This window comes from Lampetra planeri, chromosome 15, assembly GCF_965212315.1.
Source record: "Lampetra planeri chromosome 15, kcLamPlan1.2.h2, whole genome shotgun sequence".
In the NCBI taxonomy this organism is placed as follows: domain Eukaryota; kingdom Metazoa; phylum Chordata; class Hyperoartia; order Petromyzontiformes; family Petromyzontidae; genus Lampetra; species Lampetra planeri.
The window spans coordinates 592310-618606 of record NC_136121.1 but is presented as its reverse complement, the minus strand read 5'-3'; the positions used below and the strand labels follow the sequence as shown (position 1 = coordinate 618606).

The 26297-nt window shown below is 59.8% G+C and overlaps 1 protein-coding gene across 2 annotated transcripts in view; it reads left to right on the top strand.

The window, feature by feature from the left end:
- The window catches only part of LOC144722577 (protocadherin Fat 1-like), a 110310-nt gene that overhangs the window by 75184 nt on the left and 8829 nt on the right, over positions 1 to 26297 (top strand). For both annotated transcript variants that reach the window (XM_078600774.1, XM_078600775.1), the window contains 20 exons: positions 915 to 4507; positions 5289 to 5552; positions 6504 to 6741; positions 7598 to 7818; positions 8808 to 8961; positions 9236 to 9469; positions 9759 to 10148; positions 10678 to 10892; positions 12067 to 12204; positions 12738 to 12881; positions 13380 to 13577; positions 14110 to 14628; positions 15375 to 15657; positions 16416 to 16565; positions 17786 to 17940; positions 19424 to 19645; positions 20069 to 20312; positions 21370 to 21529; positions 23342 to 23889; positions 24470 to 24604. In XM_078600774.1, coding sequence (XP_078456900.1) covers positions 915 to 4507; positions 5289 to 5552; positions 6504 to 6741; positions 7598 to 7818; positions 8808 to 8961; positions 9236 to 9469; positions 9759 to 10148; positions 10678 to 10892; positions 12067 to 12204; positions 12738 to 12881; positions 13380 to 13577; positions 14110 to 14628; positions 15375 to 15657; positions 16416 to 16565; positions 17786 to 17940; positions 19424 to 19645; positions 20069 to 20312; positions 21370 to 21529; positions 23342 to 23889; positions 24470 to 24604 — 8205 coding nt within the window. The remainder of the gene's footprint in view (positions 1 to 914; positions 4508 to 5288; positions 5553 to 6503; positions 6742 to 7597; positions 7819 to 8807; positions 8962 to 9235; positions 9470 to 9758; positions 10149 to 10677; positions 10893 to 12066; positions 12205 to 12737; positions 12882 to 13379; positions 13578 to 14109; positions 14629 to 15374; positions 15658 to 16415; positions 16566 to 17785; positions 17941 to 19423; positions 19646 to 20068; positions 20313 to 21369; positions 21530 to 23341; positions 23890 to 24469; positions 24605 to 26297) is intronic.

Here is a 26297-nt window from a genome sequence, read left to right as displayed (position 1 = left end):
AACTCACCGCCACCAACTCACCGCCACCAACTCACCGCCACCACCAACTCACCGCCACCACCAACTCACCGCCATCACCAACTCACCGCCATCACCAACTCACCGCCACCAACTCACCGCCACCACCAACTCACCGCCACCACCAACTCACCGCCATCACCAACTCACCGCCACCAACTCACCGCCACCACCAACTCACCGCCATCACCAACTCACCGCCACCACCAACTCACCGCCACCACCAACTCACCGCCACCACCAACTCACCGCCACCACCAACTCACCGCCACCACCAACTCACCGCCACCACCAACTCACCGCCACCACCAACTCACCGCCACCACCAACTCACCGCCACCACCAACTCACCGCCACCACCAACTCACCGCCACCACCAACTCACCGCCACCACCAACTCACCGCCACCACCAACTCACCGCCATCACCAACTCACCGCCACCAACTCACCGCCACCACCAACTCACCGCCACCACCAACTCACCGCCACCACCAACTCACCGCCACCACCAACTCACCGCCACCACCAACTCACCGCCATCACCAACTCACCGCCACCACCAACTCACCGCCACCACCAACTCACCGCCACCACCAACTCACCGCCACCACCAACTCACCGCCACCACCAACTCACCGCCACCACCAACTCACCGCCACCACCAACTCACCGCCACCACCAACTCACAGCCACCACCAACTCACTGCCACCAACTCACCGCCATCACCAACTCACCGCGACCACCAACTCGCCACCTCGTCACTGCCACGCCTCACCACAACCACATCACCGCCTCCGTATGGCCACCGCTTCCTCACCACCACCACCACTGCCACCTGTGCCCGGACGCTCGACAGGCGGCAAGCAGCGACGGCTTTTGTCTTCCTGGCCGCAGGGAACACGGGCGGCGCCTTCAGCGTGGACCCCGCACTGGGCATCGTGTCGGTGGCGCGGGAGCTGGACCGCGCGCGCCTCGCCCGCTACCGCCTGGTCGTGCGCGCCACGGACAACGGCGAGAGGCCGCTCGGCTCCACGGCCGACGTGGAGATCGAGGTGACGGTGGCGAGCAACGCGCCGCCGCGCTTCACGCGGCCCGTCTACGCCGGCGAGGTGGGCGAGGCGGCCCCGCCCGGCACGCTCGTTGCCGTGGTGTCGGCCTCGGGCCACTCGTCGGTCGTCTACGAGATTCGGGACGGCAACTTCGGGGACGCGTTCGAGGTGAACCCCAACTCGGGCGCCGTGTTCACGCGCCGCGCCCTGAGCCACGCCGCGCGGCCCTCCTACCTCCTCGTCGTGCGGGCCGCTGACATGGCGGGCGCGGCGGCCAACACCTCGGTGTCGGTGCACGTGAGGGACGAGAACGACCGGCGGCCGGCGTTCGCCCGCCCAAGCTACGGCGGCCTGGTGGCGGAGGACGCGCCGCCCGGCAGCGCGGTGCTCGACGAGACGGGAGCGCCGCTCGTGGTGCGTGCCGCCGACGGCGACGCCGGGCGCAACGCGCTGCTCGCGTTCCGCATCGTGGAGCCCGCGGCGCGACGCTACTTCGCCGTGGACGCCAGCACGGGGGCGGTGCGCACGGCCCGCGGCCTCGACCGCGAGGAGAGGCACGCCTTCGCCTTCTCGGTGCAGGTGCGCGACGGCGGGAGCCCCCCGCTGCACGCCGAGACGCCCGCCCTCGTCACGGTGCTGGTGGTGGACGTCAACGACTCCCCGCCCGAGTTCACGAGCCCCGTGTACGACGCCACGCTGCTGCTGCCCGCGTACCGCGGCGTCGAGGTGCTGACCGTGTCCGCCGTGGACGCCGACGCCTCGTCCAACACCAACCTCACTTACTTCATCGCCGGCGGAAACGCGGCGCAGAAGTTCGCGGTGGGCCCGAGCAGCGGCGTCGTCACGGTGCAAAACGTCACGGCGCTCGAGAGGTTCTACGATCTGACCGTGCGCGTGACGGACGGGAAGTTCTCGTCCTCCGCCACGGTGAAGATATCCACGGCCGAGAGCAAGCCGAGCGGCCTGGCCTTCACGCGCGAAGTCTACAACGGCCTGGTGATGGAGAACACGACGGAGGCGCAGCTGGCGGCCCTGGTGACGGTCACGGGCAACCGTCTGAACGAGCCGGTGTTCTACCGCCTGCTCAACCCGCGGGGCCTGTTCGATGTGGGCCGCACATCGGGCGCCCTGCGCAGCCTCGCCGCCGCGCCCCTCGACCGCGAGGAGCGCGAGTGGCACGAGCTGGTGGTGGAGGCGCGCGACGAGCGCTCGCCGCCGCGCGTCGCCCGCGCCGTCGTGCGCGTCCGCGTCCTCGACGTCAACGACAACGCCCCCGCGTTCGTGGGGCTGCCGTACTACGCGGCGGTGCGGGCGGACGCCGAGCGGGGGGAGACGGTGCGGCGGGTGACCGCCGTCGACAGGGACGCGGGCCCCAACGGCGAGGTGCGCTACGCCCTGCGCGACGACTTCGGGCGCTTCGACGTCGACGAGGTGACCGGGGACGTCCGGCTGAGGGAGGCGTTCTCGCCCGACGGGTCCTACGAGGAGGAGTTCGCCCTCGTCGTGCGCGCGGAAGACGGCGGCGTCCCTCCCCTGTGGACGGACGTCGAGGTGGCCGTGCGCGTCGTGAACGAGGCGATGCCGGTGTTCGAGAAGCCGTTCTACCGCGTGAGCGTGCCGGAGAGCGCCCCGCCCCGCACGCCGCTGCTCAGCGTGCAGGCCGGCAGCCCCGACGGCTTCCGCCTCGTCTACTGCATAACCGACGGCGACCGCCTCGGCCAGTTCTCCGTGGACCTCGGCACCGGCGTCCTGAGCACGGCGGAGCCGCTGGACTACGAGACGCGGGCCGCCTACCGGCTGGCGGTGCGTGCCACCGACTCGCTGACGGGCGCCCACGCCGACGCCACGGTGGACGTGCTGGTGGAGGACGTGAACGACAACGCGCCCGCCTTCGCGCTCGACTCGTACGAGGTCGTCCTGTCCGAGGCGGCGCCCGTCGGCACGCTGGCGCTCACCGTCTCCGCGGCCGACGCCGACTCGGGCACCAACCGGGCCGTCTCCTACCAGATCGTGGACGACCCCGACCGCGCCACGGAATACTTCCACGTGGACCCGAGCAGCGGCATGGTGCTCACGTCGCGCCGACTGGACCGCGAGCTCGTGGCGGAGCTGCGCTTCGCGGTGCGCGCCGTGGACGGCGGCGTTCCCGCGCTCACCAGCGACGTCCCCGTCACGGTCGCCGTCGCCGACTTCAACGACAACGCCCCGGCGTTCACGCAGGGCCTGTACGAGGCGACGGTCGGCGAGCTGGTGCCGCGCGGCCACCCGGTCACGCGCGTGCTCGCCCTGGACGCCGACGCCTCCGACGGGGAGCCCCTCGCCTACGGAATCCTCTCGGGGAACGAGCTCGGCTGCTTCGCCGTCGACGCCCGCTCCGGCGTGATCTCCGTGTCGGCGCCCGGCAAGCTGCGGGCGGACGCCGTCCACGTCCTGAACGTGACCGTGTCGGACGGAGTCCACGCCGCCGCGGTCCGCGTGCGCGTCGCCGTCGCCGGCGAAAACCTGCACGGGCCCGTCTTCGAGCGGCACGCGTACGAGGTGGAGCTGGCGGAAAACTCGCCGGTCGGCACCGCGGTCGCCGTGGCGTCGGCCACCGACCGGGACGCCGGCGACTACGGCAAGGTGAGCTACTCCATCGTCAACGACTTCGCGGGGAGCAGGTTCGGCGTGGGGGCGGACGGCCTCGTCGTGACGACGGAGAGCTTCGACCGCGAGAACCTTCTGGAGAGGGTCATCGAGATCAACGTGATGGCCGTGGACGGCGGCGGGCGGGTCGCCTTCTGCGTCGTCAAGGTGATCCTCACCGACGTCAACGACAACGCTCCGCGCTTCCACGCCGCCGAGTACAAGGCCGCCGTCCCGGCCGACGCGAGGGAGGGCGCCTTCGTCGCGCAGGTCACGGCGTCGGACGCCGACGAGGGGAGCAACGCCGACGTGGCGTACTCCATCTACGGCGAGGACTCGGGCGGCGCGGAGGAGGCCCTGCGGATCGACCCCGAGAGCGGCGCCATCAGCTCTTCCTACAGCCTGGTGGGCCTGGAGGGGACCCGCCTCTCATTCTTCGTGCTGGCGCAGGATGGCGGGCTGCCCTCGCTCCGCTCGCTCGTGCCGGTCTACGTGGAGGTGCTGCCCCCGGACGTCGCCATCCCCCGCTTCGCCGAGTCCTACTACTCCTTCGCGGTGGCCGAGGACGCGGCGCCGGGCACCGAGCTGGAGGCCGTCAGGGTCGTGGGTCCCGAACGCGTGACCTACAGCCTCGTGTGGGCCGCGGGCGACCGCGACGGCGGCGGCGGAGACGGCGCCCCGTTCGGCGTCGACGCGACCACGGGGCGGCTCAAGCTGGAGAGGCAGCTGGACCACGAGGCCGCCAGGTGGCTGCAGTTCAGCGTCGCCGCCTCTCGCTCGGACGGGGAGCACGACGCCGTCGCCGTGGTTCAGGTGGGCGAGACGGCGCCGGGCGCCCGGCGCTGGCGCGAGGTTGCATGCCGACGCTCGCACGGCGTGGCTGTCGGCATCGTGGGCGCAGATGGGAGATGGGAAAGCTGTGACGTCAGCGCGAACACCGAAATCGAGCTTGCAAAAGCAGTTATTGGAACCCTGTTTGAAATTGTCAAAAGGTGAATCTGTAACTCGGGCTGCAATGGGGAAATATATCTTTTAAAGATACAATTCAACACAACTCATATTTACAAGATGTCTTAATGCGATTGCATCTGAAGGTACAGTAGGGATACATGCCAAAACATACTTGATAAAGTAATGCTTACGTTAAATAAATAGGAATAATGCTGGACGTAGCGCCGGTTCCTGCCCGCATGGTTCAAAACTTAGTAACTGGGCACGTGACACATTCACACACACGCCACATGAAACCCTCCCCGGAGTTGGAGAACCCCGGACCACTTGCTGTTGTCCAGTTAATTTAGCGCTTTCCTCATCTCACCCATGGCACGGGACAATTGAATTCCGCTCTCGTTGTGCCCAGGCGACATCATCTGGGTCTTATTATTTACAAGATAAAGCTTTTACAATTTTTCTCACTTGTTGACTGCTCAAAATCCACAGCCTCTCTCTCTCTCTCCCCCTTCCCTATACGTCGTGAGGTGGCGAACGGAAGAGGGAATCGGTGACCCGTAGCCTGGTCCCCTTCCGCCGTGCTGCGCCGCAGAGCGAATAACGCGACCTTCCCCCCCCCCTTCTCCCCCTCTCGCGCTCGCAGGTCAGCGTGCAGGTGAAGGACGTCAACGACAATGCGCCGGCTTTCGAGTCGGCGACGTACGAGGCGTTCGTCATGGAGAACCTGGCGGCGGGGACGCGCGTGCTGCGCGTGCGCGCTCGCGACGCCGACTCGGGCCCCAACGGGCAGGTGTCCTACTCGCTGGGCGAGGCCGCGGGGCCCCTGGACGACGTGGCCGACACGTTCGCGCTCGACGCTGACACGGGCTGGCTCACCGCCCTGCGGCCCCTCGACTGTGAGGCGCAGGTAACGTCTGTGGGCGGACCCCCGTGACCCCCGGGCCCTGGGCTTGGCCCCAACAACGGCCGTTGCGCCGCTCCGTAGGAGAGCGGTCGTGGCGCACGGCAGATGCGCTCATTGACGGTTTAATTGCCGTCAGTTTCCCCTGTGGTGTTGGAGTCGCGCGGCGAGGAGACGTCTTTAATATCTTTAATATCTGTAACAGGTTTCTGGGTTAGATCACGTTACGCGTTATGTGATCTAACGCAGAAACCTCTTATGGATTATATTGGTCGCAGGCTCAAGACTTTGCACGCATGCGTGTATGTTGCACTTCTTTCTCACCATACATAGCCAACTGTGCTAATCGGAGGTGCGGGGGAAGGACAACAAACTAAACACAAACTCGAGTCGGCCACAGGTCATCTCACCGTGCGCCTCCATTTCTAAAGAACTGAGTTTGCAGTGCCGCAACGCATCGCAAGCCTCTCGCTGTGTTTCGGTGGCACACTGCGTCAAGAGCAAGGCTCAGAATTGGCGAAGCGCTTTCAAATGTGCGTTTGTAGTCGAGTCTCGATCGAGCGTGTGGCGCCCTTCTTCATTGGCAGCCCAAAGTCAGCGCTGGATATTTCGACAATCCCATGACGGTGCCAGTCGTCTCTCTACAGCTCTCGTTTTGTTTACGCTGGAGCGACGACGGACCAATTCGTTCGCTGCTGGTTTGCCCTTTCTGCCAGCTGAGTGTTTGGGAGAATATCTCTGACGCATGGCACCGCAGAGCTACAGCAGAGCGCTGAGTTGGGCCTATTCTCACACCCCATCGATCATTCTGTGCGTATTCAGATCCGGGAAAAGTGAACGTTGGGTAAAGAGCCGCGTCCTCACCGTGCGAGATCGTTTATGCAGCTATCGGTGATGGGGCTCGTGCCGGCGAGAATTGGGCGCTCACTCCCCCCGCCCGCGGTGTGCTCGGTGCAGGCCGAGTGGCGGCTGGAGGTGGTGGCGACGGACCGCGGGGAGCGCGTGCGCCTCTCGTCACGCGCGCTCGTGTCGGTGCGCGTGGCGGACGTCAACGACAACCCGCCGCGCTTCACCGCCGAGATCTACCGCGGGTCGGCGCGCGAGGATGACGTCCCCGGGGAGGTGGTGGCCATCCTGAGCACGAGCGACGCCGACTCGGAGCCGCGGAATCGCCACGTCTCCTACTACATCACAGGTGAGACACGTCGCTTGTACGTGTGTACGTTGAACTTGTGTATGTGTGTATGTACGTTGAACTTATTGTGTTGGTGTACGTTGAACTTGTGTGTGTGTGTGTATGTTCAACTTGTATGTGTGTGTGTATGTACGTTGAACTTGTGTGTGTGTGTGTATGTTCAACTTGTGTGTGTGTGTGTGTGTATGTTCAACTTGTGTGTGTGTGTGTTTGTACGTTTAACTTGTGTGTGTGTATGTTTAACTTGTGTGTGTGTGTGTGTGTTTGTACGATTAACTTGTGTGTGTCATTGTACTTCGCACAGTACGTAGCCCACCATGCTAATCGGAGTGAGTCTCACCATTTGCCACGTCACTCACCACATCACTCACCACATCACTCACCACATCAATCACCACACCACTTATTATCACATCACCAATGAGTCTCCTACCAATGATGAATTTGCTGCAGACCGATTGACCAGTGTATAAACACACAGCTGGAGAATAGAATAGAGAGTCTCGCGTTTATGTGAGAGCCGTGGGTCTGAAGAAGTTAATCTGAATATTTTATTCTCGCGCACCCCCACGAGTCCAGTCCGTGACGAGTGCGCCGCGCTGGTCACATTGGGTGACGTTTAACTGGCTTTAGTCCGTAGCAAAACTGTCTCGAACTCGAGAACAGGTCACAAACGTCAGCCGCCGGTAACTGGGTCCAGGTCTTCGGGCCAGGAGACCCCTTAACTGCCCTGGGCGTATCGCCCAAAAGGGTGCAGAAGAGAGGGGCGGTTTTTATTCTTGCGTGTACACCCGGCAACTGGAGGCACACGGTGAGATGAGCTGTGGCCGACTCGTGCCGTGTGCCGGGCGCCCAGACGGAGACCCCTTGGGCCACTTCGGCATCAGCGTGGCGCAGCGGCAGCAGCCGCACCAGCAGCAGCGGGAGGCGCAGCTGTTTGTGCGGTGGCCGCTGGACCGCGAGCGGCAGGACACGTTCCTGCTCAACGTGACGGCGACGGACGGTGCCTTCAGCAGCAGCGCTGTCGTGGAGGTGCGCGTGCAGGACGTCAACGACAACCGCCCACGGTGTCAGCAGGTGAGGCGGCCGGCCGGTGTGATGCGTGGGGCACGCACACACACACCTCTACACACCGCGTGGGGCACACACACACACACTGCTCTACACACCGCGTGGGGCACACACACACTCCTCTACACACCGCGTGGGGCACACACACACTGCTCTACACACCACGTGGGGCACACACACACACACTGCTCTACACACCACGTGGGGCACACACACACTCCTCTACACACCGCGTGGGGCACACACACACACACACTGCTCTACACACCACGTGAGGCACACACACACTGCTCTACACACCACGTGGGGCACACACACACACACTGCTCTACACACCACGTGGGGCACACACACACTCCTCTACACACCACGTGGGGCACACACACACACACTGCTCTACACACCACGTGGGGCACACACACACTCCTCTACACACCGCGTGGGGCACACACACACACACACTGCTCTACACACCACGTGAGGCACACACACACTGCACTATACACCGCGTGGGGCACACACACACACTGCTCTACACACCACGTGGGGCACACATACACACACACTGCTCTACACACCACGTGGGGCACACACACACACTGCTCTACACACCACGTGGGGCACACACACACACACTGCTCTACACACTACGTGGGGCACACAAAGACAATGGCAAAGATCCCCCTGTATAGCCTTAACAGAAGTGCTGTTAGCGAGCAGCACCGATGAAGGCCGGCACGGCACACGAGGAGGGTGGGTGTCTCCCAAGTGGAGATGTTTACACACCGCACCAGGCACTCATTTGAGGATGAGTTGACCTAGGTGAGGCCCGTGACCGGTTCGGATCATCGTTACCGGTGTTGGCCGCGAGCGGGAATCGAACTCGGGTCTGCGGGTTCGTAGCGCAGCGCCCTAACCGCTACACCACCGCTCCCCACACGCACACGCCGCTCTAGACGCCGCGCGAGCGCCCGTGTCTCTGCCCGCGCCCACAGGCCGTGTACACGGTGTCGGTGCCGGAGGACGTGGCGGCGGGGCGAGCGCTGCTGCTGGTGCACGCGAGTGACGCCGACTCCGGGGAGAATGCGCGTCTGCGCTACTCGCTGCACGGCGCCGGCGCGGAGCGCTTCCGCATCGACCCCGACACAGGTAACTGCCGCCGCCGTCTTTACGTCTTTACGGGAGACGCAGCCTCCCCAGAGGCACGAGAGGCTTCATTGTTTTCCAGAGTGTTATTTATTCATCACCTCCTTAAACTGGAAATCCACAATCTCGGGGGAAGGAGGCGGAGCAGAAAGTGGACCCCGCGGCAGCACCCGGTAGACAATGATGAATGGGTCTCTACCTCGCCGTGCTTCGCTGCGCGTGAACACAAACCGGTGACCTCCACGCTGCTGGCTCCGCGTGCGTCTTGTGCTCGCAGGTGAGCTGCGCTCGCTGGCGCCGCTCGACCGCGAGGAGACGGCCGCCTACTCGCTCACCGCCCGCGCCACGGACGGGGGCGGCCTCTCCTGCCAGGCGAGCGTCCTCATCCGGCTGGAGGACGTCAACGACAACGCCCCAGTGTTCACGACGCCGCTCTACTCCGTGAGCGTGTACGAGAGCACGGCCGTGGGCACGCTGCTCACGCGCGTGCAGGCCACCGACCCTGACCGAGGTACGGCCGCCGCCGCCGAACCTTCGCGCTCTCCACCGTCGTCATCTGCGTTGATGACGCGGTTGTGATGATAGTTGCCATTTTTGTTCCATCCCGACCCTGATGCCTGCTGTATCCGCGTAGTCACGTGGAATTTTCTCCGAGTCCTTTGGTTTTTCCCTCCACATTTAGAATGTACGTGCGATTAGAGCATTCGGCTGCTGCTATACATTTCCACATCATAAGCCGCTTCATTGGGCTATCATGTGTGACCGGGTGCGGCGCCCCGTCGGTCTGCCCCCGTGCGTAGGCCTCAACCGGAAGGTACAGTACTCGCTGGAGGAGCCCGGAGACCCCTACTTTGAGATGGACGCCGACACGGGCATGCTGAGCCTCGCGCGCCCGCTGGACCGCGAGCTGCGGCCCTCGCACCACGTCACGGTGGTGGCGCGGGACGGCGGCGCGCCGCGGGCGCTCTCCTCCAGCGCGGCGGTCGTCGTCTCCGTGCTGGACGTCAACGACAGCCCCCCCACCTTCGAGTTCTCCGAGTACTCGGGCAGCGTCCCCGAGGACGCTCCCACGGGCACCGAGGTGGCGGCCGTGCTCGCCGTGAGCCGCGACGCCGGCACCAACGCCGACATCGCCTACGCCATCGTGGGCGGCAACGAGCACGGACGCTTCTCCATCGACCCCCACAGCGGTGAGCGGCCTCCGTCCCTTCCCCACGGCGGAGGGGGGGGGGAGGGAGATTGGTACCGCGCAGTCACCGACAACTTTTCACCAAACGCTTTCACTTTTATCCCGTGGCTAAAATCTGTCGCTGCACCCCGGGACAAAGTGCAGCAACGAAGCGAGGCATCCTGGCTCGGGGGACGTTCACGTGGCGGCGGTTGCGGGGCGCTGCGTGCCCGTCCCGACCTACCTCTCTCTCTCTTGCGCTAACTTGGTAACGTTGTATAATACTAACGGCGCCCAGTGGGCGGTGACACCGATGGTCAAAAAGTTAATTTTGCTACATCCAGCAGCCACTGCTGTACAGTCGGCACCTGTCCCCCACGGCCTCCTCTTACAGGCCCTCTGGTTCAGCCAGCTGGAGCAGCTGCCCCGGATCATTCACTGCGAGAGAATCCTCTCCACGGTGATGCTTGAGCTGGTGGTCGCGCTGAGACCCTGGTCCTAGCGGCGTTCCTCACCGCGCCCTGACTCCGCTCCGCCCTCCCCAACCACAGGCATCGTGGTGGTGGCGGAGGAGCTGGATTACGAGGTGCAGAGGGAGCACTTCCTGACGGTGCAGGCAAGCGACGGCGGCACGCCCTCGCTCAGCGCCGTCACCACCGTCTCCATCAACCTCACCGACGTGAACGACCACGCGCCGCAGTTCGGCCGCCGCGGCTACAGCGCCGTGCTGAGCGAGGACACGCCGCCAGGGACTGCCGTGCTCACGGTAACGCGCCCCACCGCGCACGCCCACTCGGTCGCTTGCCCCAACTCGCTCTCGAAGGGTTCCGTGGGTGCGGCCTCCGTTACTCCAGCCCAGCAACGGGAATATTTCTTGACTTTACCGAAAAAACCAAAGAGTATGGACCTTTGCAGTCATGAAAACTTCAAATCTAGAACATCTGGACTTGCCATCCCATTAAATAATAAAACTGTTTGTTTACTTATTATCCGTTTTATTTACAACTTACTTTTCGCAAGCTATTCATTGTGCACGGTTGCACTTTAATTTGCTCCGTCAGTGTTAGCCGCTGAGGTCGGTGATGGCTTTCTTTCTTCATTCCTGCTCCGTGCCCCTTGGTCCCGTTCCCATTCTGCTTTACTGTGCACTGATGCACTTCTTTATTAATATGTATGAATTGGGCTGATTTCCACATAGAAGGCATCAGAAATGCATTTTCTCGTCCGTTCTGGATGCCTGAGATTGGCCACATTCTCCCTGGCTGGAATAGGCAATGTTAAGCTAAGCTAAGCATCGCCAAAGCCCAGCTCATCTCAAATCTCAACAAAATCCCATTCTATTGCACGCATTTTTTATGGAGGAATCCATGACGCAAATGAATGGAGAATTTACTATGGGAATTGGCCATTGAATGATTATGATTCCTGCTTGTCTATACAAATGCATGTGTATGCATGTGTCTTAAGTGCATGTGTGTAGTGGGGAGCGGTAGTGTAGCGGTTATCGCGCTGCGCTACGGACCTAACGACCAGTGTTCGATTCCCGCTCACGGCCAACACCAGTGACGATTATCTGAACCGGTCCTGGGCCTCCCCTAGGTCGACTTAGCCTCAAATGAGTACCTGGTGATAAAGGCGGTTGGGCGTGGTGTTGTGACCACCCACCGTGCTATACGGGGGATCTTTGTTGTTGACGTTATATATTTGAGTGTCCGTGTATATGAATCCTTGTTTGTATTATGTACATCTGTGTCTGTGTGTACATGCGTGTACTTGTACATGTGTCCTACGTGCTGACCTGGGCCTGTCCCTCGACCCTCCTGCCGGCAAGCTTTTGTCAATTCACATGGCCCACGAGCGCACCTAGCCCGACGCAGGCGTCGGGGCGACGTCACCGCCGCCGAGTAGAGCATCGACGTTGCCTCTCTGTGTGGCTCCAGGTGATGGCCGAGGACCGCGACGGCCCCGACAACAACCGCGTGGCGTACTCGGTGTCGGGCGGGGACCCGGGGGGACACTTCGCGCTGGAGCCCGGCTCGGGGCGGCTCTCCGTCGTCAAGCCGCTCGACCGGGAGACGGTAAGGCCCCGCTGCGGGACCGCCACTCGGCCATCTCGGCGGCCCTCGTCGCGCCACCCACGCGCTGCACTTGCTCGCGCGCGTGACGTGCGAGCGCGTGACCAAACGCACGATGCGTAGGAGACGCACGGTCTGTTGGTCCTGGCGGTGATAGCGTGTGGTGCGCTCGGCGCTGCGAGGTGTCCCGGGCTTGCGGTGGTGCTTTGAACGATCGCTGCGGTTGCCCGGGTCGCTCGCTAACGATGTGCGATGGTGGAGCAGAATGGACTCAGAAATGGCTCCATTGTCGAACGTGACGTTTTGCAACATTTAGAGACTGCGGTGGCGCCCCTTGAGTGGTGCACAACACTCCGATTGCAGCGCGTAAAGCTGCCCTGACAGCCTCGCAAAGGGCCCATTGCTGTTGACTTTTGGAGCTGTGCTCTTCTTGAATTCTAATCGCCGGTAACTCCCCTCCCCTCGCCTCCTCTCCCCTCGCCTCCCCTCCCCTCGACTCCCCTCCCCTCCCCTTTCCTCCCCTCCCCTCGCCGCAGGTGTCCGGATTCGCTCTGACGGTGCGCGCCACCGACAGCGGCACCCCTGCCAAGTTTTCCGAGGTGACGGTCAACGTGGACGTCTCGGACGTGAACGACAATGCGCCCGTCTTCGCGCAGTCCAACTACAGCATCGTGGTGCAGGTGAGGGCCTCGGGGCCTCGCGCCAGGGTGGACTGCGGTCCCCCTCGGTGGTGGCGGGAGGATTCGGAATCCGGCACTCTGGAGGCCGATCGTGTCCCGTTAGCTGAGCTTCGGCGACATAAAAAAAACAAGATTTTTGTATTGTGCCAGTTAAGGCCCACTGAGCTGTATGGCTCTTTTTCTGAAGCGACATGGCCACAAATGATAGCTCAGCGAAGTGGCTTATCATCGCGTGGAAGTTTACAGCAGCCAAATATTTTTATTGGGTGACGTTAATTTTAAACGTGGAAGGAAAAACCGGAGGACCCGGAGAAAAGTCCACGCGACCACGTGGAGAGAGGCGCGCAAACTCCAAATATACAGCAGCAGGCGTCAGGGTCGGAATCGAACCTACGACCTCCTGTACACCAGGCGAGGGAGTTAACATTTCACCACATTCAACCCCCGAGCGTGGCGGCCACCGGCGCTAACGCCGGAGGGACGTTTGCGGGGTTGCAGGAGAATCGGCCGGCGGACTCGAGCGTGCTTCAGCTGCTGGTGACAGACCTGGACTCGTCGTACAACGGACCGCCCTTCGCCTTCTCGCTGCTGCCCGGGGACCACGCCGGGGCCTTCTACGTGGACGCCCAGGGGACGCTGCGCACCGCAGCGCCGCTGAGCCGCCAGGAGAAGGCCCACTACGCGCTGCTCGTGCAGGTGGGGCTGCCGCCGCCGGTTCCGCTCGGGAGGTCGCGTCGTTTCGTGGGTCTTGTGGCCGTCGGGGTTTTACGAACATTAAATTGAACCAAAAAAAAGTAAACGCTAAGAAATGGCAAAGTTGTTCAGGTGTTAAAGTAGTGTTGAATTTACCCCGAAGATTTTCTGTTAAGAACATTGCAGAAATCATGTCATGTCATATGAAGGAATTCTTTAAGAAAAAATCTCGCACATTCCTCTTAATCCTACCAGATGGCTACATGGCAGGGCTTTATAATTGGAAGGGAATAAGTTCAAATCCCGGTCTTGAGTCGATTCAGTCCATCGCACTTTAGGGTCACAGCGTGAGGAGTCATTCGTGATTGTGCGACATGCAGAGACGCGTCTGTGGTGTCGGGATGGAATGTTTACCCTGGGCTCGGGAGACCCCAGTCTAAATCAGCACCACCGCTTGCCCGTGTTGTCATTATACGATGACTCAATGATAACCCTGAAGCTAATCCTGACCCTCTAACCCTGTACGACGTTGCAGGCGGCGGACAGCGGGCGCCCGGCGCTGTCGTCGCGGGCGGGCGTGGAGGTGCGCGTGATCCCGGAGAGCGTGAGCGTGCCGTCGGTCGTGCCGCTCGAGGTGCTCATCGTGGCGGCCGAGGAGGCGGGCGGCTTCGCCGGCGGCGTCCTCGGCAAGATCCACGCCACCGACCTGGACGTGTGGGACGCGCTGCGGTATTCGCTGGCCGAGGAGCAGCCGCCCTTCGCCGTCGGGCCGCTGGACGGGAAGCTGGTGGCGCGCGCGCCGCTTGCACCCGGGCGCTACCGCCTGCACGTGGCGGTGAGCGACGGGCGCTTCTCGGTGCCCACGGAGGTGAGCATCCGCGTGGAGGCCGTGTCGGACGCGGCGCTGCGCCACGCCGCCCTCCTCCGCTTCCGCGCCGTCTCGCCGGAGGAGTTCGTCGCCGGCTACGCGCACAACTTCCAGCGCGCGCTGCCGCCGTTGCTGGGCGCGCGGCACGCCGACGTGCGCCTGCTGAGCCTTCAGCCCGACCCACGGGTACGCACCACGCACGCACCACGCACGCACGCACCACGCACTCACCACGCACGCACCACGCACGCACCACGCACGCGCCACGCGCTCGCTCACTCGCTCAGACCCGTCTTCGTGCGCACGTTCCCTACGGGGAGACGCAGGCCACAGCACACCGGTGGCTCTTGTAAATGACGTCGGTGGGGACCTCTGCTGTGTCCCAGCCTCCGTAGCGAGCGTTTGAATGTTTGTTGATGAGAGATAAAGAGTTGAAGTCACCATCGGGAGCACTCCAAGGGGCCTGTGATGACTTCTCTTGAGCCGCTGGCTGATTGTTTACATGGCACGAGCTCTTTTTCACTCGGGTCGCATCTTCACAATAACATTTGACTGTTACTGCTGCTCACAAAAAATTCCGTGCTAATATGAACATTGGGTAACATCTTTATTCATAGTCTTGAGCTAACAGCGAAAATTTCATATTATGGTAGAGGCCAGTCTATAGTGTTTTGAGCTGTATTCATTTATGTCAGTTTATAATATATCTGGGGCATGTACACATAAATGTACAATATTTATTTACAAATAATCACTTGTAAATAGATAATAACTTGAAATCAACACCAACAATCGATAAAATATGTGACTGGTCCTCGTCATAGGAATGTGCAAAGTTAATCGCTGCTCTTGAGTCCACACGCAGCCTGTGGTGGTCACCGTCATACGCTGAGCTCGCTGACGCCGGGGGGGATGGGGCCTGGGCCTTGCAGGGTGACCTGGACGTGCTGTTCGTGGTGGAGCGCCCGTCCGGCGGGGGCCTCCTCCCACAGGCCCAGCTGCTGCAGCAGCTCAACGGCTCGCTGGGGGAGCTGGGCGACGCCGTGGGCCTGCGGGCCGCGTGGCCGCCGGCGCTCGCCTGCGACGGCTGCGCCGCGGCGCTCTGCCGCGAGTCGGTGGCGCTGGACTCGGGCGGCGCCGTGCACACCTACAGCACTGCGCGGCTCAGCCTGGTCACCCCGCGGCACCACCGCACGGCACACTGCGCCTGCACCGGTACTGCTGCTTCGTCGCTGACCATCCCACACCCTACACTACCACTACACTCCACCACCACGACACGCAACCACTACACTGCACAACTACACTCCACCACTCCACCACACGATTGCACTGCTCCACTAACACCACTGCATTACACTACACCCACACTACACTTCCACACTACACTGTACCACTATATCACGACACTGCACTACTTCACTGCACCACTATACCCCACCACACCACTACCACACTACATTGCACCACTCCACTACACCACGGCACTATGACTCCTTTTCAGGAGGATCTTGACAGGTTTTTGCAGTAGGGGGCGATGGTGCTGCTATGTAATTCCAATTGTGTAATTTGCAAATACATTTTCAGCTTTGGAATACCGGTTACATTGTGTTTTATTTTAGTTATGGCAGGAAACCTCTGAGAACCTGGAAGGAACCCCATCGCTGAACAGGGGCAGACCACAGAAAGCGCCCGAGTCTGGAATTGGACCCCGGCCCCTTCTCACGCAGCACAAGTGTTATCACCGCGCCACCTTGCGGCTCAATCTTGTGCAACAATTGATCGGGAGTGACATGAATTGTCCGCGATGCCCGGGAGAGGGGCGGCGTGACGGCTTGACCCTGCCGCTTCGGGGCTCTCCGTCACTTAGACTCTGAGCCGTTGCCGCCGCGGATTCCACACCGCCCCTCGTCGCCAGGGCACGCGATCGCTGTTGACCCCCCTCTACCCCCTACCCCCACACCCCCGTGCAGGAGCCGCGTGCGCGGATCCCCCCCACAAGGCCCGCGACGGCGGCGCGGCGCCGTGCGACGCGGCTCCGTGCGGCGAGGGTGAGCGGTGCGAGGACGCGGCACTGCCCGGCGGCTTCCGCTGCACCTGCCTCCCCGGCCGCTCCTGCCAGGGTGAGCGTGCGTCCACGTGTGTGTGTCTACGTGTTGACTCAGCCTCAAATGAGTACCCAGTGTGTGTGTGTGTAAATGTCGCCGCTAAGGAGATAAAGGGTCGTGGTGCTGGCCACCCACCTCCTCGTGTGCCGTGCCGACCTTCATAGGTGCTCGGTAACAGCACTTGCCCCTACAGTCTATTAAGGCTATACGGGGGATCTTTGTCTACGTGTGTGTGTCTATTTGGGGAGTGGTATCGTAGCGGTTAGCGCATTGCGCTACGAACTTGGCGACCCGAGTTCGATTTCCACTCACAGCCAACATAATTGACGATTATTTGAACTGTTTCTGGGCGTCCCTTAGGTCGACTCAGCCTAAAATGGCTACCTGGTGTGGTGTGTAAATATTGTCACAAGGGAGACAAAGGCGGTCTAGCGTGGTGCTGGCCACCCACCCCCTCGTGAACCGTTTTGGCCTTCATAGGTGCTCACTAACAACAGTTTGTCAAAGGCTATGCGGGGGATCTTTGTCTTTTTGTGTGTCCACGACTGTTTCTATTTGGGGAGTGGTGTTATAGCGGTTAACGCACTGCAGTATGAGCATGGCGACACAAGGTCGATTCCCACTCACGGCCAATTATCTGACAATTATCTGAACCGGTCCTGGGCCTCCCCTAGATCAGCTCTGGGTGTATAGGTCTGTGCGCATATCATACTGTATTAAATACAACTTTTCTGGCTGGATGACCTGGGTGGATTCCTGTCTGGCTGAGTGCCACACTCCCAAGTGCGCGTGCCCGCCGGTGACGTCACCGCGCACAGCTGTGTGATGACGTCTTCCGCATCTCGTCACGTGCATCCCACAGTGCTGAGTCAGCTTCCACCCACCCTATCGTGCTATCGTATCATCATACTCTCACGATCATACCGAGGAGGAAGTTGAGGCAGGGAGCGAGATGAGGGAGAGAGATAGCGGTGGGAGGAGGAGGTGGAGAGGAGAAGGGCAGCGAGAGAATGAAAGGGCATCCAACGGAGAGCAGCGGAAAAGCAAAACGGAACTTGACAGGGAAGTGAGAGAGAGAAACAGGGAGAGAGATGGGGGGGGGGGGTCGGGAAGTGGGTCAGGTAGTGGAGGGACGGAGGATTTGAGGAAGCTAGAAACCGAGACGAAGCACGTGTCTGTGTATATTCACGTCTGTGCGCTTCTGTGTGTCCCGCCGTGTGTGTGCGCGCGGACAGACGAGTCGGCGTTGACGTTCAGGGGCAGCTCGTACGTGCGCTACGCGCTGCGCGACGCCAGCGCCGACACGCTGCAGCTGTCGCTGCGGCTGCGCACGCACCACCCCCACGGCGTGCTTGTGTACGCGCGCGGCACCGACTACGCCGTCCTCGAGGTCAGTCCCGGACCTCACCGCACAGTCCACTCGCTTGTGTCATATTTAAACATTACACGTGTTGTATTTGTAGTGAACGCAATGATCGATATTCGTGTTTGAGTTCGGCAACGTGGTGGTAGTTTGATACCAGCATTTTGTCGTCAGCCCTCCACCACCCGACGAGATTGTCGCGTTGACACACATTGTCCGCACGTTGCCAATGTGTCGATCACATTTTGACCGACAAAGCTGCTCCTCGCCAGTAGCTTGGGAGGCTGAATTCATCATCGACACACGGCGACGTTTCCCTCCAAGCGCTCTGAGCTTCATCGGGCAGCGACGAAGAGCCGGGGTCTCTCTGGGTGCTCAAAGTCGTCCCGTGTGCATAAATACAATGAACAGGACAAATCAAAATAATCCTCGTCGTGAACACAAACGCTTCGCAGGCGAAAATGTCTCTAGTTGTTTTTTCTTATTTGTTGTGCTTTCACACCACCACTAATCCCTTGATATCCTCCTCACTTCTCCCAATTGGCAAAACATCGCCTTGCAAAAAAATACCGGCAAATTACTCGGCTGGGAATGCACAGAGAAAACATCGTCCCCTACTGTGCAAATGTGGCACAGGGTTCCTCCGGCAAATGAGTTGTGAGCCTCGGTGAGGCCTTCCCTGGTACAAGCATGACGATACTTTTAAAGTCATAGTAAAATTATTTGGGCGCGGCAGTGGCGAGAGATGTTAACTACCTTGCCTGGTATGCAAGAGGTCGTGAGTTAAATCCCGACCTTGACTCCTGTTTATATGGAGTTTGCAACGTTCTCCCTGTGGTAATGTGGATTTTTTTCTCCAGGTCCTCCGGTTTTTCCTGCAAATTTAGAAACATGCGTTGAGAGTATTTGGCTGTTAGAAATTTCCATGAGATAAGCCACTTTGTTGAGCTATCATTTTTGGTCAGGTCGATTCTGAAAAAGAGATAATAGCTCAGTGGGCCTTACCTGGTAATAAAAAAATAATTTCGGCGTAGAAAAATGTATTTACTGCCAAGATCATTTACCTCACACCCCCCCTCACCAGTCTTAAAGTTCCCAAACACCGTTCCGTGTATTTGTGTATACGTGGATTTACAAGCGTGTATGTGGATTTGTGTTCGTGTGTGTGCGCTTCCTTGTGTGTGAATATGAGCGGTAGTTTAGCCATTATCGCTGCGCTGCTCTCTGAACCCGGCGACCTGAGTTCGATTCCCGCTGACGACCAACATCAGTGACAAATCCCGGGTCTTGGGCCTCCCCTCGGTAGATTCAGATTTGAATGAGTATCTTGTGCGGTGTGTCGTAAACACCAGCACTAGGGGAGACGGAGGAGGCCGAACGCGGTGTTGGCGACCTGCACCCTCGCGTGCCGATGCAGCCTTCCCAGCTGCTGCTCGCTGTAACGGTGCTCGCCCCAACAGTCTGTTCAAGGCCGTACGGGGGGGGGGGGTCTTTTTCTTTGTGCGTGCAGCTTGTGGACCGCATGCTGCAGTTCCAGTTTGACTGCGGGAGCGGTCCCGGCGTGGTGTCGGTGCGCGTGCCGGTGAACGATGGCCACTGGCACTCGGTGTCGCTGGAGGTGACAGGGAACCAGGCGCGGCTCGTCGTCGACACGGAGCACGAGGCGCGCGGCACGGCCGCGGGGACGCTGCGCTCCCTCAACCTCGACGCCTCGCTCTACCTGGGGGCGCGGGTAACCACCGCTGCACGGACACACACACGGCACGGGACACACACGGTTTGGGTACCACACAGAGTATAGGATACACACACAGAATGGGTGTCAATCACATACACACAAGCAAGGGACACACACAGCATGCCGACCGCACACACACACGGCATGGGTACCAATCACACAGTACGGGACACACAGCATGGTTACCACACACCACACACAACCATAATAATACTACGCGACATCTGCTTCACAGTGAACTTTAAAGACCCCGTGATGTCATTCACAAGTGTAAGCCATTGCGTGCCGGTAATCGCCGCCCCCTACTGGCACGGTAATACCCCAGGACACTTACAGAAGAGTATATCCTTGTGTCCATTCTTTCTAAACTTGTTACACGAACTAAAGTTAGACTTGAACCCCATGACCCCGCGTTAGGTCCGAGCGCCGATGGCGAAAGTGGGCGTGAGCGGCTCCGTTCCGGCGGCGGAGGCCGGCTTCCACGGCTGCCTGGACGCCGTGGTCTTAAACGGACAGCGACTGTCCCTGGAAGGCGAGGGGGCGCAGGCGCGCGTCGAGGAGGTGCGCGCCGTGAGCCGCGGCTGCCTCGTGTCGCCGGAGAACGCCTGCGCGGCCATCCCCTGCCTCAACGGCGGGGCCTGCGTGCCCACGCCACACAACGGTACCGCAGTGCGAGCGTATAACTCGGCCCCCAGTTACTCAATCCCCAGTGTGTCCTGCCTGTGCTTCATCGCCCATTCATTTGTTCACATCCCGCTTGATTGTTGGCGAAAACGTGCCGATGGCTTCGTCGCCAGCAATGGGGCGAATTGCCAGCGTTGACAGGTTTCGTGGCCGCTTCGTCCGTGAGAATGCACGGCGTCGCGCGTCCAGGGCCGGACGCTACGAATGGGGGCGACTGGGAAGTTAAACGCAGCCCTCGGTTTCGAGGCATCAACTCTGGCCGTGACCGAGTGCGGCAGCGCGTGCTCCATCTCTGGTCACGAGGGTTACATTTAAGGCTTCGTTCTCACTCGACTATTTCCTGGAACACGGCCGTTGGAGTAGGGATAATTATTGGCCTTTGGCACGACGGTTAGAATGCAAGATACACCCATCCATAGTGACCCCCACAGTGACCCCCACAGTGACCCCCACAGTGACCCCTGTATCGCCAACCTACATCCATCTCGATAAAACCAGGCGAGATAGATGTGGCGTGCCGAACTAATTCCCGAAAGAGCGCTCCGGACAACACTGGGTTACATCGGACAGCACTGGGTTACATCGCACTTGCAGAAGGAGTCCATTCTGTCAGAACATCTTTCCTCTGAGCGGTGGTAATTAACCTGTTTTTGGATTCATGTTTGTATTAACCTGTTGTTTATTGGATAGGTTGCGTTTAAATTGTGTGAATACCCAAATCAGAGGGGAATCTCTTACAGGGTGGGGTTATTCGATGTAGCTGAACGTGCGGCCATGTAATTTCGGCTGTGACCGACCGGCCAGGCAACGGCGATCGTCACTTCCTCTTGTTAACCTCTTCGATACTAACGAGAGGGTAAATATCGATGTGGGTCGATTAGTACAGTTGGCTACGTACGGTGCAAAAGAGGTTGAACATACGTGCGTAGCAGGTGCTCGAGCGTCATTAGTCAGCTCCGGCTGCTGTGCAAGTCGTCGTCGTTACGCGCCGAGGGAACCCCTGGGTGCTCCGCTGTGCCTGTGGCCTGCCGCAGGGGGCTTCCATTGCCGCTGTGCGGGCCGCTTTGCGGGCGCGCGCTGCGAGGTGCACACGGAGCCGTGCAGCTCGGACCCGTGCCAGCACGGCGGGGCCTGCATCGCCGCCGCCGCCGGCGGCTTCCTCTGCCGATGTCGCAGCCTCTACACGGGCTCGAGGTAGCGTCGCGTCGCGGTTCACGGATAGAAACAATGATTCCCCCGTCTAGCCGTTAACAGATTGTCGGGGCAAGTGCCGGTGGGGTGGGTGGCCAGCACTACATTCGATCGCCTTTGTCTGCCCGGTGCTGATGCTTACACACCGCGGCGGGTACTCGTTTAACTCTCCGAGTCGACCTGGGGGAGGCCCAGGACCGGTTCAAATATTCGCCCCTGTTTTTCGTCGTAAGCGGCAATCTGGTCAATGGATTCATAGCACATCGTGCAAACCACTCCCTGTACTACAGCTCCACACTGCATTACAGTTCACACACGCTCTTGTCTCGCGCGCGATCCACATGGGCAACATCGGCACTATCGTGCAGGACGTTACTTAAGAGTCAAACTCTGAAGCACATTCCAAATGTGGAAAACTGTTGTGAGTTCATACAGTGTGAATTTGGAAATTATCGAAGTCTCCATTTCATGTAGAACCAAATATAAGCGTACTTTTTTATAGAAAATGAATTCCACAAAGCCTCCTGCAATATGTATCCAGGTGCATGAAAGACACGCTTCGTAGAGCTTCTGTTCAACCAGAGTAACAACACGGTGGACGCAAGCAGCAGTCTCCACGTAGCTTGACCGATAAGCGTTGTGAGGTTATCACACCCAGTGTCAGCATCGATGATTGTGATGACAATTATTCACCCAGAAAAGCCTCAACACGGAAACTTCCATTCAGAGGAGGGCCCCTGCGTTATTCAGATTTTTGGCCAATTTCACGAAAACGATTGCTTGGATTTTGGATCGTGGGGAATGACGCTCCACACTGCCACCCGCTGGCCACCTCGCACCCCACGCAACCACATCCGGCAGTGACCAGGCTGCTCAAACCGCTTAGCTTCCCACATCCCATGATTGAAGGAGAATGTGGGGGTGATTTGCCTCGAGAGACTTGATTTTTTATTCTACTACCGGCTCACACCAGCGCACAGACACATGAGTACACAGACACACAGTGGCATGCACAGACAGTGGCATGCACAGACACAGAGTGGCATGCACAGATGCACTGTACTACTTGTGTGTGTCGGCTCAGGTCACCAGCCGTTGCCGCTGGAAGGGCAGCCGTAAATATGCAGCGTTATGACGACCGCTTGTGTTGCGATCGAAACGTCGTGATTTGTTTTATTTTATTTCTAACTCCGTGTCTTTACCGAAAGAACCAAAGAGTATAGAGTATGCAGCGTGTTGTTTAAACATTCAGTCTGAACTTCACTGTGAATCAGTTGAGCTACGCACAACCTGTTGTGCTTCTTAAGCAGTTTAAACATTCAGGTAGAGCTCCTCCTTATCACGTTCACAGCTGCCGATTGATCATGGATGATGATGATGATGACGACGACGAAACAACGCAACTACGTGGCCATTGATGTTGTGTGGTCGTATAAACTTTTGCCTGTAAATATTTTGCACTTTACTTTTTGTGAGGGAGGGGGGGGGGCACTCGTGGGTGTGTGCACTGTTGGCAGCAGCGCGCCCCGTTCGAGTTGTTGGCTTGGCGACGTTTCTGTCGATGCAATTTGTGTTGGGCAGTGTTCCTTGAGCTTTCCCACCCAAAGGCCACCTGTGTAAAAAAGTGACTTCTTTCGTCCCATCCTCTTTTACTTCTGTGTAAATACAAATTCTGATTCTGACATTATCCACTGATCGACCAGCGGATAATATAATTACCAATCTCTAAGCGAAGTTGAGAGCACGAGAGGTGTTGCCCGAGGCTGGCGCCCCGCGCGCGCATGTGCTTGACGCCTCAGCGTCTGCGCGTGCCAGGTGCGAGCTCCTCGCGGACCTCTGCGCGAGCGACCCGTGCGAGAATGGCGGCGCCTGCCGTAGCGTCGGCGCCGCCTTCAACTGCAGCTGCGCCACGGGCTACAGCGGCGACTGGTGCCAGCTCACGCTGCCCAGCGTCTACCCCACCGTGAGCGTGGGCTGGCAGGAGATGCTGGGCCTGGGCTCGCTGGCGCTGCTGGCGCTGCTGATCGTCGCGTTCGTCGTCGTGGCGCGCAAGTGCCTGTGCGGCCGCCGCCGCTCGCCGACGGGCGAGCGCAAGGAGGAGCCGCCCCCCGTGCCCGTCCGGCCCATCTCCTACACGCCCAGCGTGCCCAGCGACTCGCGCAACAACCTCGACCGCGGCTCGTACGAGGGCGGCGCCGACTACCCCTCCGAGTTCTCGACGTTCAACCCGGACTCGGCGGGGCGGGCGCGCCGCGGCGTCGCCGTGTGCAGCGTCGCGCCCAACCTGCCCCCGCCTCCGCCTTCGAACTCCGCGTCCGACTGCGACTCCATCCAGAAGAGCATGTGGGAGTTCGAATGCGAGGGTACGTAGCCCGCCCGCGCATTTATCCCCCCGCACCTCGAGTGGAATCGCCTTCGCGGGTTTGCGCTCGTTTGCGACGAGTCGGATCGCGAACGTCGGCCGTCGCTCATGTCAATTGGCGTTCCTCAGCCGCTGGTGGAAATTCCACTCTCGGACGGCCGGTCTGCCATCGAGCAAACAACGTTGACTTACCATTACACGATCCTCATCTTATCTGCAATACCCTTGCACAACATCGTGGTCCCACCTTCCAAGTGGTACGAAGTTAAGGGTCTCGTGAGTCGATGGTTTCTCCAGACCTCGCTGATTGAGGAAAACCCCTCGGCAGGGTCCAGCTTGTGCTCCTCCTCCTGCAGAGACAACTCTCCCACACCACGTCGTGACTTGGTTGCCAGTGTTATTATCCAAATGATTGTGACACGCCTCTTTGCACGTTGCTGTATGTACCACATGAGCGAGTTCACTGTGCAAGGGATTGCACGATGGGTGTGCCGCTGGGTGTGTTGTGAATGCCGAGTGGTTATGAGGCTGTTGTGAATACCGCGTGGGTGTGTGCGCGTCCCCCCCCCCTCATTCTGCAGGCAAGCTTGTGGACGGGGAGCTGGGCCTGGGCAAGGAGAAGCTGGGCTCCTCCTGCTACCCGGCCTACCCGTGCCCCACGCTGCCCGAGGGCCCCTCGCTCGCCTCGCTGCACTCCGACACGTGCGACGATAACGGTGGGCGCCGGGGACGTCGGGGGCGGGGCGGGTGGCTGGCGCGCGGCGGTCTCGGCGAGCACGGCCGACGTGCGCCAGCGAAGGGCGCTGGGGGGAGCCCCAGGGCCTCGTGGGGGGGGGGGGGGGGGCGCGGGTCGGCGCAAGGGGGGAGGCGCTCGGGATCCGGAGGGGGGGTAGAAAGCGAGCGGAGTCGCGTTGGACAAATTCGGCCGCTGGGGCCGCGGTGCAACGACGAATGTTGGGTGCATTTTTAATTCTGAGGAATCGGCTCCTGTTGGGAGAACGACCGCTTGTTTGCGAACGGGGCACCATCGCTCAACCCGTGCTGGCGTTGGTTGCTCGCAACGCCAGTCCTGGTGAGCGGTACGGCAGTGAATGGAGTGCAATGGGCTCGGGTAGGGGTGTAGCGATACGTCGGATCTTCATCGTTTGTAAGCTCACAATACGTGCATTCACTCCTGCCTATAAGAATCAACGTTGGCAATTCCCACTTAGCGTGTTCACGCAACGCCTTTAAACATCGCCACGTAGCGTATGGACGGGTTCACGCAACGCCTGTAGCTCCTCGAGGTGGCTACATTCACTGCAATGTTTAAAATAGAATCGAATCGTAACCCTGAATTGTGAAGATTGTCATTGAACGGCAGGGCAAATCATGATGCTCTCCTTGCCTCCTCCGTGTCTCCGAGAGGTCATCATCAAGGCCGTGGGGCTGTGAGCCGTGCTCCCAATGTTGTGCTGCGTTTTATGAAAGATTCCTCCTCATGGCGGACAGGGTGGTGTGGCGATCACAATCGCGTTTCATAGCAAGAAGGGCATGGATTTTATTCCTGATTTGGATGCCTTTCTGAGTTTGTATTTTCTCCCCCAGTTCTGCAATGGGTTCCTTCCAGGTTCTCCCGTTTTCCCCCAAAAGCTCAAAAAACGTACAATGTTATTTTCGTTTCAAATTGGCAAACGTTGATGGATTTACCCACATTTTACTCAACCCTCCTTCACAGGCGAACGCCCTTTGCTGAGCGTCGCACCGAGTAACCTTGTTGCCGCACAGAGACTGCTGCCAATAGGGGCGTCTGCGCTGTGAGATGTGTCGTTACGTCAGAGAGAGAGAGAGAGCGCGTGGGGTGAAACCAAATTAATTGATTCCTCCTGTCCATGGTATAGATGCAGCACTGTCGTGTTTATCTCCCCAGGGAGGCCCTGGCTTGAAGCCGGCGAAGGCTGACTTTGGCATCTACATGTGGTGCCCGTGCCAAGGGCACTTTAACTGGACATCTGTGAAAAAGAGCTTTATAGCTCATCGGATTCCTCCTCCATTAGAAATATTCTGATTCCTACGTGCCGCCATTGACGGCGCATTCCCTGTGCACGGGTGTCTTCATTCGAACGGAGCGCGTGTCGTGTCTGCCCACGTGCACGTTAAATCCCAACTCGGGGTCGTGGCACCGTGACTATGTTTAATAACGCACTCGTATGTGCTCACTCATAAATGAGTGTTAGTTGTGTACGCCCTTACCCGGTGCCGCGGACATGCTCCGTCCACGCTGCCTCTGAGCGAGCGACGCTCGCTCGAGAAGGCTTGCTCGGATGCCTCGCGTCACTCGGGGCTTCTTCTACCGTTGCCCAACGTTGGGAGTCTTAACGCTGTTCATTGATTCCCAAAGCTGCCGTTTGGATTAAATCTTCCCACAAA